At 48.4% G+C, this 17461-nt stretch overlaps 2 protein-coding genes across 3 annotated transcripts in view; one reads left to right on the top strand and one right to left on the bottom strand.

The window, feature by feature from the left end:
• Window positions 1-5371, top strand: part of LOC135822466 (uncharacterized) — an 8784-nt gene extending 3413 nt beyond the window's left edge. Inside the window, exons 3-7 of the mRNA XM_065335239.1 lie at window positions 55-168; window positions 502-603; window positions 948-1753; window positions 2309-2483; window positions 2860-5371. Coding sequence (XP_065191311.1) covers window positions 55-168; window positions 502-603; window positions 948-1753; window positions 2309-2483; window positions 2860-4103 — 2441 coding nt within the window. The 3' untranslated portion in view covers window positions 4104-5371. The remainder of the gene's footprint in view (window positions 1-54; window positions 169-501; window positions 604-947; window positions 1754-2308; window positions 2484-2859) is intronic.
• A 990-nt stretch (window positions 5372-6361) lies between these two features.
• Window positions 6362-17461, bottom strand: part of LOC135822475 (uncharacterized) — a 22976-nt gene continuing 11876 nt past the window's right edge. Inside the window, exons 4-7 of one of the 2 annotated variants that reach the window (XM_065335249.1) lie at window positions 13706-13777; window positions 12641-12694; window positions 11028-11102; window positions 6362-9376 (exon numbers count right to left, since the gene is read on the bottom strand). In XM_065335249.1, the coding sequence (XP_065191321.1) occupies window positions 7359-9376; window positions 11028-11102; window positions 12641-12694; window positions 13706-13751 (2193 nt within the window). In that variant the 5' untranslated portion in view covers window positions 13752-13777 and the 3' untranslated portion in view covers window positions 6362-7358. The remainder of the gene's footprint in view (window positions 9377-11027; window positions 11103-12640; window positions 12695-13705; window positions 13778-17461) is intronic. The other variant, XM_065335248.1, reaches the window with a different exon arrangement.

The following is a 17461-nucleotide window of genomic DNA, read 5'->3' as shown; positions in this document are numbered from 1 at the left end:
CTCAAGTACTACTAACCCTGCATTGTACTCATATGTTTTGTTCAATGTCCTCAGCTGCTCTGCGCATGGAGAAGGAATGTGACTTTCCTGACGGACCTCCCCCTGCTGCTCCACCCGTGTTAAAAGGTCGCCGGCCTTCTGTTCGATCGAATCAAAGCGGTCTTTCCAGTGAGTTTTGCCTAGCGCCATGCTTATCTGTTCCAGCGGGCCACAGTCAAAGCTTACCATTCGCCATGCAATCTAGGCTATGTCATGAGGCGTGAGTGGCAATGAGGATAGCTCCAGCTCCATTACAACTCTTTTAGTAGTACAGGCTAAAGTGATATTGGAACAAATACTATCAAAAGCAAAATGAATAATTACAATCAAAATATCATTACAAACAATACTCGGTTGCAGGGATATACTTGATATTACTATGGTATCCCAGAATCAGAACCAGCTTGCTCATGTTGGCTTGGCTTGTTGGGCATACTTTCACTTCATGTGCTGCACGCGCAGGTGGTGGGGAGATGGCCAAGGCGAAGCAAGAATTTGTTGCGTCTGTCATCGATGAAGTATCCGTCGCAAAGGGTGAAATCTTTCGCCTCCTGTATGTTGATGGTAAGTGTTATTTTCTACTGTAGACGCAACCAAACTTAATAGATCTATTATCATGGTCTTTTAAAGAAGCCAAATGTGTTAATTGAGGGAATGCCAGGCCTTTGAAAAGTATGCATTACAGCATCAAACATACCTGGTAAACATCCATCTTCAGGAAACTAACAAGACTACTACTCAATGTTAGAGTGTAGCATTGCTTTTCGCTACCCTCACATTCAATTTGCCAGACTAGCTCAGACACTCTCCTGATAGCTGTGTCATGTCACAGGACCGCGTACACCGCTTGCATGCTACAGAACAATGGTCTCATCCCGCTTATTGCATGATCTCCGCAATCTCTGCAGGTGAATGGGCATACATCTCCACGTGCGGTGCAAGGCAGGAGCAGTGTGGTTTCATCCCTGCCTCATACTGCCAACATGTGAGCGATGAGGAAATCCAGCGCAATCGTAAACGAGTCGTGAAGTTCGAGGATGAAACGCGTGAGCAGAAGAAACAGCAGCAGAAAAAGCCCAAGCCGCCACCACGAACGGTTGGACCGGCAGCTATACGAGACTCGAAACCAGTGGATTCGGTGGCAACAACAGGCTCTCCGCATACATACCACACTCTGCAGTCGCCAGGTCAAAGCCAGGCGCAGTTCGGTACGTCTTACCTGTTGTCTCAGAGCATGCTGGCAATACCGCAGAAGTTTGTCCAGACAGGCGGCGCCGTGGTCGGTCAAACAAGACCCTACGCCATGACGGAAATGCCGCAGCACTTCCCGCAGAGCAGGGCCGCAATGTACGAGAACTGCGAGTCAAACAACGCCTCCATGCCCAACCTCAGCAGCATCGTGCCGGACAACAAGCCCCGCAAGCTGGCTCGGCCGACACAGGTTACAGCGGCATTCGACTGCGACAACTACATCGTACCGACCGTGCCCGCACCGCCAGCACCATCACAGCCTCACGTTGCTGCTGCTGCTGGCGCTAGTGTGCGCGAGATCCGCAAACCGCTGGCGCCGCGCTTAGACGACCTGATGAGTATTGACTCGCAGTCACTGGCATCTCTAACTGGTTCCAATCACTCCGATGGCGGCACGTCACTGGTGGTGAACCTGCCCGGAGCTTACCCATCATCCACTTCAATACCAGCCTATAAGGCAAAGGTACGTAAGGCGAACATACCAAGAATATGGAATTGTCTTGCAATGTCTAGGCTTACATGTAGAAGAAGGCAAGCAGCAGCATTCTAGGCTTTAATACACTTAAAGATCCGGTTTGCATTCAAACCAGGAAATCCTAAGTAGTACAATGCAAAAACAGGCTGTATGTGGCAATGGTACGTCTTGAAAATCAGGCTTTTACCGCCAAGGTAAAAAAAGGCCTGCGTCTATACACGTATGTATGTGTGTGTATACGAGTTGGGCTTTTATACAAGACCGAATGATAACCTCTCTCTCGTCCAGAGAAACATGGCAGGGATATGGAGCATTAGGAGCACCGTCACGGCCCACTGCACATACTACATAGTACCGCCGGTAGTAGACTAGTGCCAAACATGGCCAAAACAATTGCAAGCAGCACCTACGAGCAGATGTTTGTGTTGCCAGTCAAGCTTTCTTTAGCTTAGCTTTCCTGATCATATTATACTCAACCACTTCTAGTGGCTAGCCCAATTTCTTCATTGTCGCATGCATCTGTGTGTGCCACATCCTTGGCAGGTTCTATTCAACTTCAACTCCGATGGTCAGGCAACGGGTGAACATGCTCAAGCAAAGGCAGGAGATGTTGTGGATGTGATAGGGCAGGATGGCGATGACTGGTTGTGGGTCCAGACACTGGGTGGCAAGCAGGGATTGATGCCATCCTGCTTCCTCAAGGCTATTTCCAGCATCGGTAAGTATTGCAAAGTTGTCAACTACAGCCACCCTAAGGAGATACCGTTCAAGCCTTTATAATGATGCAATGCATTGTTTGAACTCTCAGCCTGAGCTGGCTTTGCTCGCGGCTGCAATGCACGGGGTAGCGAACCCAGGACAAAAGCGGACCAGGCATCATGACTTTGCACATCTATCGTTATGCTGCTTCATTACGCAACCCGTTTTATTATTATCATTTATATTATGAATGCATTGTTTGCCACATTGTGCATTTGACTTGATTGAACATGCTGAACTGGACGTGGTGTTGACTTGATTGAGCCCTGATATGATATGTTGACTTTCAGTCAAGCCTTCTCTAATTGTCCTCGTGTCTTCTGTATGGCCTGCAGAAGCGGAGAATGTGCAGCATGCTGATGTCCAGGAATCTCACTCATCCCCCAATCCACCCACAGCAGCAGCAGCATCAGCAGCTCCTGGACTCGTCAAGGCACGCAAGATGACAGTAGGGACATCTGAGCCGACTATGTATGAGAATGAGCTGATAAGTCGCCTGAACAATGCCAGCAGGCCTCGCTCTATGCTCTCGAGTGTTTCCGAAGTGAACAAACATGAGGAGAAATCCTCATCGACCGGAGGCGCTGGCCAAATTCATCGTTCCCAGAGTACCAGAAAGTCGACCATTAGCGGTGCCAACCTTCCCAAACCGGAGGACTCAGAGCTGGGTCGGTGGTTGGAGAAGCACAGCTTCACGTCGGTGTCATCGAATGGCGATGCTCCACGTCCAGATCTGTGCACCCAGAACTCGGTGGCCTTCTCCATCATAGCATCAATACGCAGTAGCAGTGGCGAGTACACTAACCTCAAGCCAGAGCAGTCAGTGTCACCTCAAATACAGGCCGCCGCTGCTTCTGCCACTGCTGCTGCAGCAGGCACACTACCTAGGCAGCAGCACCATCACAGCTCCACCACCTCTAGCCGCAGCAGTTATGGAGAGCAAGACGGCATGCCAGCGAACGCTAGCTGCTCACCAGGTGCCAAGCAGCAGGTCGGACCGCCGACAGTCACCGATCTTGCAGCCAAGCTGGGAAACCTGGTAGTGGTTGCGCCGCAGCCACAGCAACCACAGCACGCACCTCAACCACGCGCAGCAGCACCGCCAAAACACCCTAAACCACCAGCGCCAGTGCAGCCTAGTAGTAACCGTCCGCCTATTGCCCCCAAGCCACAACCAGGCCACAGTTCTTCTGTAGAGCCCGTGCAGAATGCAGCACCGAAAGAAAAGCTTTACAACATGTCCAGCTATTCATCATTGCCGGAGAATTTCAGATGCCACTCTGCTGCCTCGATGCAGTCCTATCCCGATGCATCGGTGTATAGTTCAGCCGAAGACATTACAGCGGAGGTGTATGATTATGAAGACGTTGAAGACGACGAGATCATATCGCGCCTGGAGGTGATCTGTGACTTCACGGCAACTGGCCTGAATCAGATATCGGTGCAGGACGGTATGATAGTGATTGCCAACGTGACGAAGTCAACGCGTGGCTGGCTCTGGGTGTGCATAGAGGACACCGGCGACCAGGGCTTCATACCGCTTTCCTACACAGAGCCGTACGAAACCTGGGCTGGTTGAACAGGTGATGGATAAAGTCACATCATCGCTCGGGCCACCGACATGTCGTGTATATCAGTACAGAATTATATTTACAGCCAACCAGATCAACAACAAATTCAGGCTACAGACCCCATAATATTATGTTGACTATGGGTCCTTGTCAATTGTGACTGCAAAATTTGCAACACCGAGTTAATTTCTACACACATGGATGGTCCATTGGCCAAGGTTCGAAGGGCAATGGCTTCGCACGATTCCCAACTGGTCAAACGGTGATCTGAAATCTGCAACTCACGTTCATCCAACAAATCTCCATGCGGACCTTGCTCCGGTTGCCAGTGAGCGCTATAAAAAGAACAACGACGTTAATTCCACATGGCTGCTGCTGCTGCTGCTTGGTTCTTCAGGCCATGCAATGACCATGTCAGCTCAGATAGACAGAATCCAATGGCAATTTTATTTTCTTGTAGTCTTGCCGGAATCCCTTTCCTATCTTTTTCTAATAATGATAATGACAGGCTAGCCCAAAGCCCTGAGACTGGCTGAGTGCCAATTGACTACAAGTACACAGTTGTTAATCCATTGGGAACATCCAATAGAACGTACTCAGGATATTTTAAAAATTATTGATCTTGGTGTCTAAGGTTGGAACAGCTTGAGCCTATTTAGCCCACAATGAACATGTAAAGATGTACAGTGTACTTCAAATGCAATAGCTTCCAAGTCGGGCAGTTGTCCAGGTTTCTCCTGCTCCGTGCGAGCACAATCCTGCGACAAACTGGTTTGCAATTGGCTGGAGTGGGTGCTGTGCTAGGCCCACGGATTCCTGGATCATTTGATGCTAGATTTTTCTCACATGGGTGATCATTGAAGCGATGTTGCATAGTAAATTTCCTACCTACATCAGAACGGTACTCGACATGCTGACCAGCCTACTAAGCAGACATGGCAGCGAGTGTCTACGATTTCCAAGTTTCTTTTTGCAAGGCAATGATAACCATAATTTTCTTGATTTAGCAAAACAATTTGGCTAGTGTTTGATTTCTAGGCAAAACCTGTTTAGTCACTTCGCTTACGTGACTCTTACCAGCTGACCATCACGACAGGACTGAGGTGCTTGTACATGTATATGTGCTGCAAAGCGTCTTAGACCGGTATTGATTATTTTTCAGGTAGCAGTGGACTGTGTATCTGCCACACCCCTGGTCCTTGCATGGAGTCACTGGTGTACGCCGGGATTTAATAATAATTGTTTGGTATGGCAGGCTGAACTCCTGTCATCTCTCGTTGTAGGGCGGGATTTACCGGCCGCAAAATACTGCTCGCCACTCCCGTTTGACTCCACGATCACCCTGTGTTGTGTTTCTGCCCCAATGACAAGCAGCTGGTGGGACCAGGTATCGGGGGCTCTTGGGTACCCCTCTGCCGGGATTGAATGGGCTGGGCTGTATGGTGGTGTGGGGGGGGGGGGGGGGAGAGCGACTCCTTTAAAGGGTAAAAAGCACAACCCCATAACCCTTTGGAGGGTATGGTTCGATTTCAAACCATACACATGTACATGCAGTCATCGAGTCATAACTCAGTCGAAGCTGTGCTGGGCAGATTTTCAAGTACAGCTGTACCAGGAATATGAGCTCCACCCACCTCTACAGGTATAACCAGTGAACCAGTCAATAGAATGAACACCGCAGCAAATTTCGTAACAGTCAGGGATCGTGGTATATCAGAATGACAGGTGTTTCACTGCCCATCTGGTAATATGTGTGACAGTTCAGCTGATGGCCGGCCATGAGAGTCGCAAAGGAGAAACTTCAAACGATACAAGTAACAGTTCATCGGCTCAGATTACTTTACGAAACAGTGTGCTTCTCGTGTGCTCTGGATGGCAGTCGTGAGTCAGTCGCTGTCGAGTATCAAGTCAAAGTCGCAAAAGAAAAGCGCTAGCTGGAACGTTGCGAGCCACCTATGTCCAGATTGCTTACAAAGTAGATTTGATGGGCCTCCTGTGGTTGGATCATCACCCTTACTGCCCAGTGCTGGCTATACTTGGATGTGCACCATGATGTGTTGAATACAAATAAAATAGATAGAGAAGTACCCCCCCCCCTTGTTCTCCTGCAAATGCAGGACACACTATGGGTGCAGACAACAACAAAATTGCGGTCATGAGTCTAAATACTTACACGTCAGTCTACATACACACACACACACACACACACACACACACACACACACACACACACACCAGCCACTACCTAACTGGGCACACCGACTACTCTAAGGTCAAGAGGTGGAGCTGTGTTGCTCAACTTCCGAGTAGTGAACGGCATTGTGTCAGTCAAGAAAATAGAGCGTAGCATAAAGATATCATCAAGGCAAAAGTTGTGTCGATGAAGTTATGACACAGATCAGTTCGGTTTCAAACTAAATGTTGTGTTTGCTACTACAACGGTGGTTTAGAACACTTCACAAAGAAAAGGCAAATAGAGACGTACAAACGTTTGGTGATGGCCGGTGATGAGATACATGCGAGAATGACATGAATGTCAAGCAATGATTGGAGTGTGCAGTCATCAGCTAACAGCAACAGCTTTTCCAGACTGCACACATTGTTTGGACAAGCAACGTCCACTAAATTTCATGAAAACAGAGCATGCAGCAATATATCAGGGCACATTTTCCGTTCCGAAAATGCATAAAAGAAAGCCGCGAGAGAATATAATTCGTATATAAATACTAATAATGAAGAGATTTGTACAGTCTGCGATATCAATTTCAAGTCAGTTAGAGTTGTTAGTCAGTGTCTTCTGGAGGGTAACTAGTTCAGAGTAAGACAGACCTAGGAATATTCATGGAAATGGAGGGGTTAAAGTAGGGAAACACTAGAAGACAAACAACGGAATGACAAGGCACTTAAAATATTTCATCAAGTGTGAGGGAGAACGAGGTGGACTGGAAAACAATATCGGGGTATGTAGCACAGTCCTTGGTGCGTATGGCACAGGCAAGGGGGCTAGATACCTGGCGTGTCTATGGTTTTGTGAAGGGTGGCACGGGTAGATGTGATGCCTGCATGCGTCTACTGCTGCAACAGTGGACATGCACAGTTGCCAGGCACACACGTGATACAGAAAAGTGCCGCAAATATCTGCGCCCCTCCCCGTGCATCTAGGTGCTGGTCGACCAGTGCATGGATAACTGTCCAGCAGTCTTTATCCTTGCCTTTCAGTCACTCCGGCAGCACCGGCCGACGACAAAAAACATCTAACGTACTTAGCTACGGTCATACAAGGGATTCTCTACCATACCAAGCGTCGAGCATTCCTTGGGCAAGTGGCCACTAGCAGCACCCTTTGGGGGATCATCACACACCTGGTAGTTCTGCTCCACCTCGACAGTGCTAGACCTGGCAGAGAGTTGTGAAAATCGCCGCCTGGGAGTAAATGGTGGTAGTTCCAAGTCCTCGTAGGCAGCTTGTCTATTGCCATGGCTTCCATTGACAACAACGGTAGCAGTGGTTGGGCTGATTTTTGCAACGGGACGGTCCAGTGGAGGGGCCTGTGCTTGGTTGTCTGGGTTCAATACCCCCTTGGCGATGCCTTCATCAGTAGTTGACAGCCCGGAAGATGTTTTGGGCGATGACGGTTGGCTAGTGCCAGCGATTGGGGCAGAAAATCGACGCTGATTCTGCGATCCCGTGGAAGCGGACAACGACTTCCGACTTGGCTTTGGATTGCTTGCATTGGCGGATGTAGTAACACAAGCAATTGAAGAATAGAGATGTTCCTCCGTTAGATCCTCCTCAGGAGGTCGTACCGAGGAGAAGCCAAACGCTCGTGATAGAATGCGCCGCAGGTCTACAGCTGATGGTCCTGCTTCACTGGTAATGGACATCTTCGCTTTGCTCTGTAATTTCTTCGACGCCCGCCTATTGGCAGTCCCATGCGGATTGTCATCGACTGTGCACGACAACCGCTTTGCAGATAGTGCCGGTGATGGATGACAGTTCTCGGTTGTCGAAGAAGGTGACATACTAGCACCTGTCACAGCAAACACCGGGTTTTTGAAGCTCTTGGTTACATTCTCTGGAATAGAATTTGAGGGATCGTCTAACTGTGGTAAGGACCTGCCTGATGCAGTATGCCGAAGAGTAGGAGCGGGCATGAAAGCATGCCCTTCTTTGACTGCTGTTGCCGACCTCTGCCGGAGAGTGGAGCCAACCACTGGGAAAAACTCTTCTCCTTGGGCTGCCAGGGGAGACCCAGTGCTGCACGGCGACATGTTGATAGAGTTGGCACACGAGTCCGTTGCTGGATTCACATAGGAGAAGGCGAGATGGTTGGCGGAGCTCTCGTCGATGTGTAGTGGATTGTCCAAGGAGGACTTTCGCATCTGAGGAGATGTCGTAGTAATCATGACCTCATCGCTGGGATGCTTAAACGTAGTTACTAGAGGAGGATGATCAAAAATGCCAGGAACTGGCCCTGATGGCATCGTGAACTTTGAGATATCTGCCGTTTTATCAATCTCAGCTATGCTCATGCGTGAAGCAGCTGTTTTCGGTGAATCTCCAGCTATCGTCGACGCACGGACAAGCTTATGAGGCTCCGTCGCTCGTCTACCGTTATCCGGTCGCTTGGTAGACATCAAGCGTCTCCCTCGGCGAGGAGCTTTCGTTGTGTTCAGCTGATTTGCACCTGGGCCAGGCAAGCAGTCAGCAGGGTGGACGGCATCTGTAGAGACCTGTGTGGCAACAGTGTCCTGAGAGCGCAGTAGTGCATTGCCTATGTACTGAGGCAGTTGCGACTGTAAGTGAGATTGCAGGTACGATTGTGCCTGTGACTCAGTTGAAAAGTTTAGAATGGAAGGCGAGACAGAGAAGCCCTGATCTTCATTATCAGAGGTTGGTGTCTTTCGAGTGGGACCTAAAGTTTCATATCGTTCCATTGTTGGGTCGCCAATGCTGTTCTTCTTCATCTGCAGATGTAGGCTCTGCATTGATCCGGATTTACTAACTGATGTTTTACTGTCCCGACGGGCCTTGTCCTTCAGCAAAGATCCTTCCTCAAAGCTATACCTAGCGTTCGTATTTATGGCTGATACCACATCACTGAGGCTGTTGGGTCCCGGACTAGGCCATGCTTCATGCAGTGATGGTAGTAGAGACGAGTCTTTCTGGGTGCGACGTTTGTGTGATCGCTTGTATAGCAGTCGTCCCCACACATATGCCCAGGCTGATGTAAACATGCAGGATGCCAGCAGAATCAACGCACCGATGTATTGACGGACGCCTAGAAAAGAACGATGGCATTCAAAGAAAAAACAAGAGGGTGCGGAAACCCCAAGGTACTATGCTACTGCAATGCACATGTACACTCAAAGAGATAATAGAGCAGATATCACGGTGTGTGTGTGCGTGTGTGTGTGTGTGTGTGTGTGTGTGTGTGTGTGTGTGCGTGTGTGTGTGTGCATGTACATGTGCGTGTGTATGTGTGGTGCGTGTGCATGTGCGTGTGTGTATGCATGCGTGCAAAAGGCAAGGACACGTGCCATCCTTGCAGACCCCATAATAACACGTCATAACACATGGACATGCACGTCAGAATAGGAAACCATACTAGACACTAGACATAGCAACTCGGGCATAGATTTCATCATTCACCAGCTTGCTGGGCTGAATAATGCTGTACTGCTTCATTTCGATATGCACACACCTCAGACCTCAGACCTGCCCATCGCGGAAGCGATGATAGCGAACAGCTATGTTAGACATAGCAACTTGTGCTGGGATTTTACCATTCAACAGCTTGCAGGGCTGAATAATTGACCGCCACTAGTTTTAGCCTGGTATCCACCACACAGCTGATTGAGGTGGCTTTTTTCTGGCCAGTGCACCCCTATTTTCATTTTTTCCATTTTTCCATTTATTACTTTTTTTACACACACATGCCACACCACATACTCTGGCATACACTGGCTGTTGGTAACCACCCAGGAGAATGAAAGAAGAGCCAGGAGAATGAGAAAGAGAAGAAAAACGTGTGCAACCATAATCGTCGGGAATTGAACCCGCAACCTCTCGATTGGAAATCGACTGCACATACCACTGCACCGTATGGAACTGTTAGCACGCACACACACACACACACACACACACACACACACACACACACACACACACACGCACACACGCACACACACACACACACACCTCAGACACACCTCAGACACACACACACACACACACACACGCACACACACACATACACATGCACACACACACATACACACACACCGACCACATGGGCCAGACTGGTAGCCTCGTAACCGTAGAATGGACAATCTCCCAACATGTGGCAGAGCCGATTGTGTAGCATACGTACCGGCACGCATGGCCAAAAAGCACACACCGAGTTTCACAGAGGCAAATATCGTGAAGTACTGCGAGAGTGCCCCACCTTGATTTTACAGCCAGGGAGAGGAAAATTGTATGCCAGAGTACAACGAAGTCTTTTGTACTAAGGTCACACTTTGCTGGTTTTTGTGTGGAGCTCGTGTCCGCTCGAAGGTAAATTGAGTACGAATAGACTGCACAACGTGTAACGTGTGTACATGGTTCGTGTCGTATGACCTTCAGACAGGACACCACCTCCACAATACACCCACGAAAGGACGAATTGGTGGGGCGCTCTCGTGGTACTTTACGGCACTATGCCAAGATCCAGTGCATTTCTAAAGCAAAATCCTATTAGATGCCAACAGACAGATAGTTGGCATCCGTTTCCCTAAGGATGCTTTGTTGTTGTGTTATTACACCAAGTGTCTAATCGGTCGTTGTGATGCCACTCCGTACAAAACGCATCAAAGGAAGGTGTTATTGTCTCTGCACAAGCACGCACACACGTGCACAAAAATACGTTCTCCAAACACTTAAACACTTACAGATAACATCCCTGGCGAGCAGCAAGTCTCGTTCAACACATGCCGCATACTGGTAGGGAGAAACATCTGAAACATCTGGAAATAGAATGATGTGCCGAGAATGACACGCATTTAGCAAGGCACCCAGCATTTCGACAAGTAGGAGTTGCATGGTCGTAGCCTAAACCTTTGCGACTGATACTGAAAATAAAACCCTACCCAAACCCCGATTTTGGAACATATCGAAAATGTTACACTACCAAGATTCTCAGGTTTTTAGAGTAGTACAACTGCTTGTCTAAAATGGCCGTCCAAGTTGAATAGGTTTCATCGGTCCAACATCACACTGAGCACAAATCCAGAAAGGGTTTGCTCTGCACCAGGTGAAACCATTTCTAGAAGTGCTAGTTCTTGGTCAAATGCCTTGTTGACGATGCCACTAGCAGCAGTCTTCTAAGCCCATTGGCCAAGTCCCGTATTTGCCGGAGTATAACGCGCACCTGAGTATGATGCACACCGCCTTTTTTGAGCAACGTTTTGGCAATTCAACGTATACTCGGAGTATAATGTGCAGCCTACATTTCAGGGAATTATCGATTATAGAAGCTATAGGGACCATTGTCAGAATTTAAGCATTAAATTAGGCAGGCAGGCATAGTGGGATGGTTTAAGACCATGATTGAGAAACAGAGGGTACCAGGTTCAAGCCCTGCTTGGAAGCGGAAGGAATTTTTCCAGCCGTGCTGCGACCCACAGTTAATTGGGAACTCGTGGCCTGGCACGGGGGGTAACATGGATGCAGCTAATGGGATTTCGGTCTTTGACCACTTGGTGGTAGGTCTGATCTACTCACCTCGCACCGTTTAGGTGCTGCATTTGCGCCTTGATCCTAGAGAGTGGTGGCGTTCCCACGGCGGATGCGGAAAACTCGGCTTCCAGCCGAGTCTCACGCGAACCGTTAATTTATTTTTTATTTTTTAGGGATGTGTACATTTGTATAATGCACGTGTTACTGATGGGGTCTGGTACTCATCATGCATTAGCAATGTAGCTGGCGGTTGACACTAGAAATGCACACAATCATAATGGCTTACGCCGGGTCGGCGGTAGCAAATTTCGCAACAGTTTGATACATTGCACTACCTTTCGAAGTACATGCATTTTCATATTCGGAGCTTAGTGCGAACCTGCGATTTAGGGCCTAAAATAGCACATCTAAAGTGCGCACTATACTCCGGCAAATACGGTATATTCAAGGCGAAAATAATACCTTTGCACCAAAGCGAGCAGACTGACATTCCGATAGCGGACACGCGGCACCATTGCAACTCAGGAACGGTATCAGGAGGTGAAGAGAAATGTCTATTCTTCGTACTACACGCAATGTGTACATATGCGCTGCATTAGTGGTGACCTCTCCAGGACATTTTAGTGAAGGAACTTGTGAGCCACTAAAGTACAAGCTCAACTCAGTGCAGAAAAGAATCCTTTCATCGGCTTTCGAGTTGTCAACTTCTGGCATGGGGTGATGTTATCGATGCATGAGACAAAACTTGTCATTATTTAATAATTGCAACACAAGCAAAACATCGTGTTATCACACAAACTGTAGAAGAACATGAGTGACAGCCTACCTTGACTGGCAGCAACTTGCAGGCTGGAGATGAAAGCTAATCCTACTATCAAACCTGAAAATAGTAGGAACGCCGACACACACACACACACACACAAATGATACACAAAACACGAAGTCTTACACCCCGCACATGCTTCTTCCATTTAAATAAAGATTCAGAAACGTTCGCTGATGACCATCGAAGGAAAACATTTCTGAATCTTCAAATTTTATTTCAATAGTTCAGTACGGTATTATGTTGGCACTATTTGCTTTATCCATGGCTTTGCTCGATACTAGTTCCCTTTTGCTCTATCGACAGTATCTTCAGCAAAGCATGACATGTTGCAAAGCACTCCAGCAGGCCTTCAGTCTGACCACCTGTCTTAATCTTCTTATACTCAGGCGTGTAGCTCGTGAATAGTCAGCGTAGTCCGGTCGCCACACCAGCAAATTGCCGCCATAGGTACTATTATAGTCCAAATAGGCTAAATGGCAACCATGAGGTTGCTAGCGGTACACGGTCATCACACCACAGATGTGCGAGTTACGTCCCTGTAAGGGCCGGGTTCCACTGCGGCTCCGCTGCTCGTCTTTCGCGACTTCAAACGTCATCATTACCATAGTGACAGCGGCTCGAGCTGGAGCAGCGAGGCCGCGGCTCACTGCTAGCTTTTGCTACGATTCTTGACCAAAAACTACGAGCCGCGGTCGCGGCTCGACCTGTTTCCCGTACTTTGCATTGTTTCGTACGCCAGAATTTTAAAATTCAAAATTTAATTCGTTGCGCAGGCCAGAACACGAGAATTTTTTTTGATTTCGCGCAGGCAGGTGAAACGTCATCAAAAAGTGTAGACCACAACCGCGGTACTGGGAATGGCGAGTGTCAATGGAACCGCGCTGCTCCGCTGATGCAGCCAAGTGCCGCGGAGCAGCGGAGCCGCAGTGGAACCCGGCCCTAAACCCAGTGGCAAAAGCAGGCCTCGCGAGTGAGTCTGGGAAGAGGAGTACTCTCAATCATGTGCCGAGTGGCCCAATAACCGTGTAAAGAGCATCTTCCTAACGCACACCCTGCTCAACTCACATTGGGAGATGCAAGGTAGGGTGAAGAAGCAGCCACTCATCACCATAGACGGCAGAATAGCCGCTACTGCTGCTGTCAAAGTGGCATTAGAGAAACACATTCACACAGACACACAGACAGACAGACACACACACACACACGTGCATAAACACACACACACACGATGTGTGCATACACATACACACACATTAGCAAATACACAAATACCAGTAAATACACACCCTACACAGACACCCAACCATGCCCATGGGCACAGGAATATATGTGCACACAGGCAGACACACAGACAGACACACAAACAAACACAAACTCAAACACATACACACACAGACATAGACACAGACACAAACACACAGACACACAGAGGCACATAGACAGATGCATGAACATGCAAAGATGGACAAACAGACACACACATATACACAGAGCCAAGACACAGCCAAGACACACACACACACACACGTGCGCGCGTATATTATATACATCGGAGAATGTGTTCTCGGATGTCTAGCCAGTGCCACTGGCTGAGAACAATACACCAGTAGTTGGCACGCTATCGGAGCTGAGCTCAAAGAAAAGCAGCGGATCCAGTGAAACCTGAGTTCAGTTCCAAAGTACAATGCAGATACCGTAACGTCGCGTATTAAAGTCGGGCTTATTCCTGTAGAAGCCGATGTCAGGGCTAGGCTTCTATTCACATGAGGCTTCTATTCACTTCAGGCTTCTATTCACACCAGGTACTTTCTATGTGTGTTAACATTAAAACCAGGCTTATGTGCAGACAGTGTATTTTGAAAATCAGGCTTGTGTTCAAAATAGGCTTCTATATGAGATAGGCTTTAATACAAGACACTACGGTACTCGTGTACTATCTTTTTGAGTTGTTCTAGAAAGCCTGGAGCAATCAGGACATTCCCAGACCGGACTAACTACAGTAAAAGCTCATTCACTGTACAACTTTTTGCGACGCGACTTGCAACACCTGCGACCGCGACACACGGTTCACGCTTTCAAATTCTGATTTGAGTTCGCCTCCGTCCTGCTTCAGAGTGTCAGTCCTAGTTCTGCCGATTCGCTGCCGTCTTGCCGTCCTTAGTATTCGCTTTCCTTGTTCTCTCTCAGCTCAGTCCCGTCAGACTACGTGTCTTCAGCGGCCAGAGATTATAGTTTGAGTAGTTGAGTATTATATTCTCACGATGGCTCATTTCTCGACCAGACAAAAGACGCCATCGGCCAGAGTGGCAGCTCAACCTTCGGATGCAGGACGTAATGTGCGTGTGCGGCGAAAGCCTGTTCGTCTTCAACCGCCCGAAACTAGCCGATTAGCCGGGCTCCTTAGCACAAGTCTACGATGCTGCAAGAGCATTACCTGTGCACAAATCGTGTGCTGACACGCGTATCACAAACTCTGTTCTCAGCAAATGTGCGGATCTTCTTTGTACGCCTCTGGCCATCCTGTTCAACTACAATCTGGAACAAGGTGTGTGTCCCAAGGCTTGGAAAATGGCAACAATCATCCCCATCTTCAAGAAGAGAGGCTGCCCAACTCAGCCAACGAATTATCGTCCAATATCCCTTCTCCCATGCATCGCAAAACTATTTGAAAAACTAGTCGCCAATCAGCTCCAGACATACCTCAGCGCAACAGAGAAAATATGCAGCGAACAATTCGCCTATGTGAAAGACAAATCCGCCACAGACCAGCTGGTTATTCTAACGCAATATATGGCATGCTACATTGACAAGAAGTCAAATTTCGATTTAGTCTCCCTCGACTTCTGCAAAGCCTTCGACAGAGTAAACCACTCCATTCTCCTTGATCAGATCGGTAGGTTTTCAGACCCGAAAGTCACTGCATGGATACGGAGCTACTTGCAGGACAGACAGATAGCGGTACAAGTTGGATCATGCACATCGTTACCGAAGATCACCAACTGTGGTGTGCCGCAGGGCTCACATTTATCACCTCTCTTGTTCTTAATCTACATTAATGACCTACCTACTACCATAATGCATTCCCATACCTTCCTGTTTGCGAATGATGTGACTTTACTCCACCCATACGACACACTCCGTCCAGCCCAGCACTGCAAGCCGATATACAAGCGTGCCAAACCTGGGCTCAAGCTAGAGGAGGCGAGTTTTCCCCATCGAAAACCCCTGTCATCAGCTATTCCTACAAGTCGGTATCGCCGTCCACAGCTGCAGCATACCAAATAGATGGGGCTCCCCTCAACGGTACCGATGTGCTGAAACATCTGGGAATTCGCTTCACCGCTAATCTGAACTTCCACCAGCATTACATAGATATGAGTGGAAAATTCAAACAGGGAATTACGTTGCTATGTTACATGGCCCAGTGCCTTACTCCCAAAGCCATGATGCTCCTTTACAAGAGCTACGTTAGACCCGTTATAGAGTGTGGTGTTGTAGTGTGGGCGTACCGGCTACCTGCGTCTGATTTGTGTGAGCAAGACAAACTCCAAGCAAGATTCATCAGGTCGTACTTGCGACGGCATAAGTTTCGATTTGCCTTCGATACGCCAAAGCAAGATCTGAACGCATTCGCCAAACTAGAATCACTGCAGTACCGTAGACAATTCATTAGCCTAGTTACATTGCACAAGTTTATTTTCAAATACCGGAACACCTTGGCTCAGTTCAGTTTTAATATTTCCCGTAGTGAGAGACGCCCCAACAAAATTATCCTCCCCAAAGCCTTGACAATATCCAAATCACTTTTTTTATTCAAAACCTCCTTTTTATGGAATTGTCTCCCACCCACATTGACTTCGGAATCTCCTGTCCATGTATTCAAGAAAGAGCTGCGCAAACATTCTTGTCAGTATTCAGGTCTACTCGCTGGCATGCCGTTACCCTGTTCATCGTAGTCCCCCCCCCCCCCTTTCCCAATCTGTACTCTCTTGTACCATCATCCTTCAATGCGACGGACCCCACGATAGGCCGTGAGCCTTTGGGTCATCCTAATAAAGTTATTATTATTATTAACCGTCATTCTGATCACTCCTTCTCTCACTTTGTGTTGCATGGGTTGTGTCACGGTTTCACGATAGGCCATTCCGCTGCTATATCTGGTGTTCATAGTTCTCCCAAATCACCTGTCTGCCATCCGTAATATCAAGAGTACATAACCCCCCAGAGTGTGCAACGCCTGATCCAGCTCTGCATAGGGTCTTGGTCGAGCGTAATCGGATCTTTGCGTCATAATACCGTAAATATCTGAGGGGAACCCGGGGAGTCACGGGTACTCTCGGATCAAAAACATTGGTGCCCTGCCTCGAGACCGGCCTTGCGCTGGTGTGGACTGTACGCATGACATCAGAAGATCCGATTCCGCTCGACCAAGACCCTATGCAGAGCTGGATCGGAGTTGCACACTCTGGGGGGTTATGTACTCTTGGTAATATGCAGTATGTTTCTTCCTATTTGACCGAATGTTGTGAAGCTGGGCAAACAGTAGGTCCATTTCCGGAGCCACCCTTTCTGTGCATGCAGACATCTGGTCTGGCTGTTGTGCCGAAGTCCAATGGAAAACTTTGTGTGATACATGACCTGTCGTCTCCCGATGGCAGCAGTGTCAGTGATGCTATACCACGCGGGCAGTTCAGCCTGCATTACGACTCCGTGGACACCGCAATTGCCGCCATTATGCGACCCGGCAAGGGCTCCCTCTTGACACAGGTAGATATCCGTAATGCATTTCGCCTGTGTCCCGTCGCCCCCTCGGACTGGCAT

This window comes from Sycon ciliatum, chromosome 8 (genome assembly GCF_964019385.1).
Source record: "Sycon ciliatum chromosome 8, ocSycCili1.1, whole genome shotgun sequence".
NCBI classification, from domain to species: domain Eukaryota; kingdom Metazoa; phylum Porifera; class Calcarea; order Leucosolenida; family Sycettidae; genus Sycon; species Sycon ciliatum.
The sequence above is the reverse complement of the archived record's forward strand: the minus strand, read 5'-3'. Positions and strand labels throughout refer to the sequence as shown.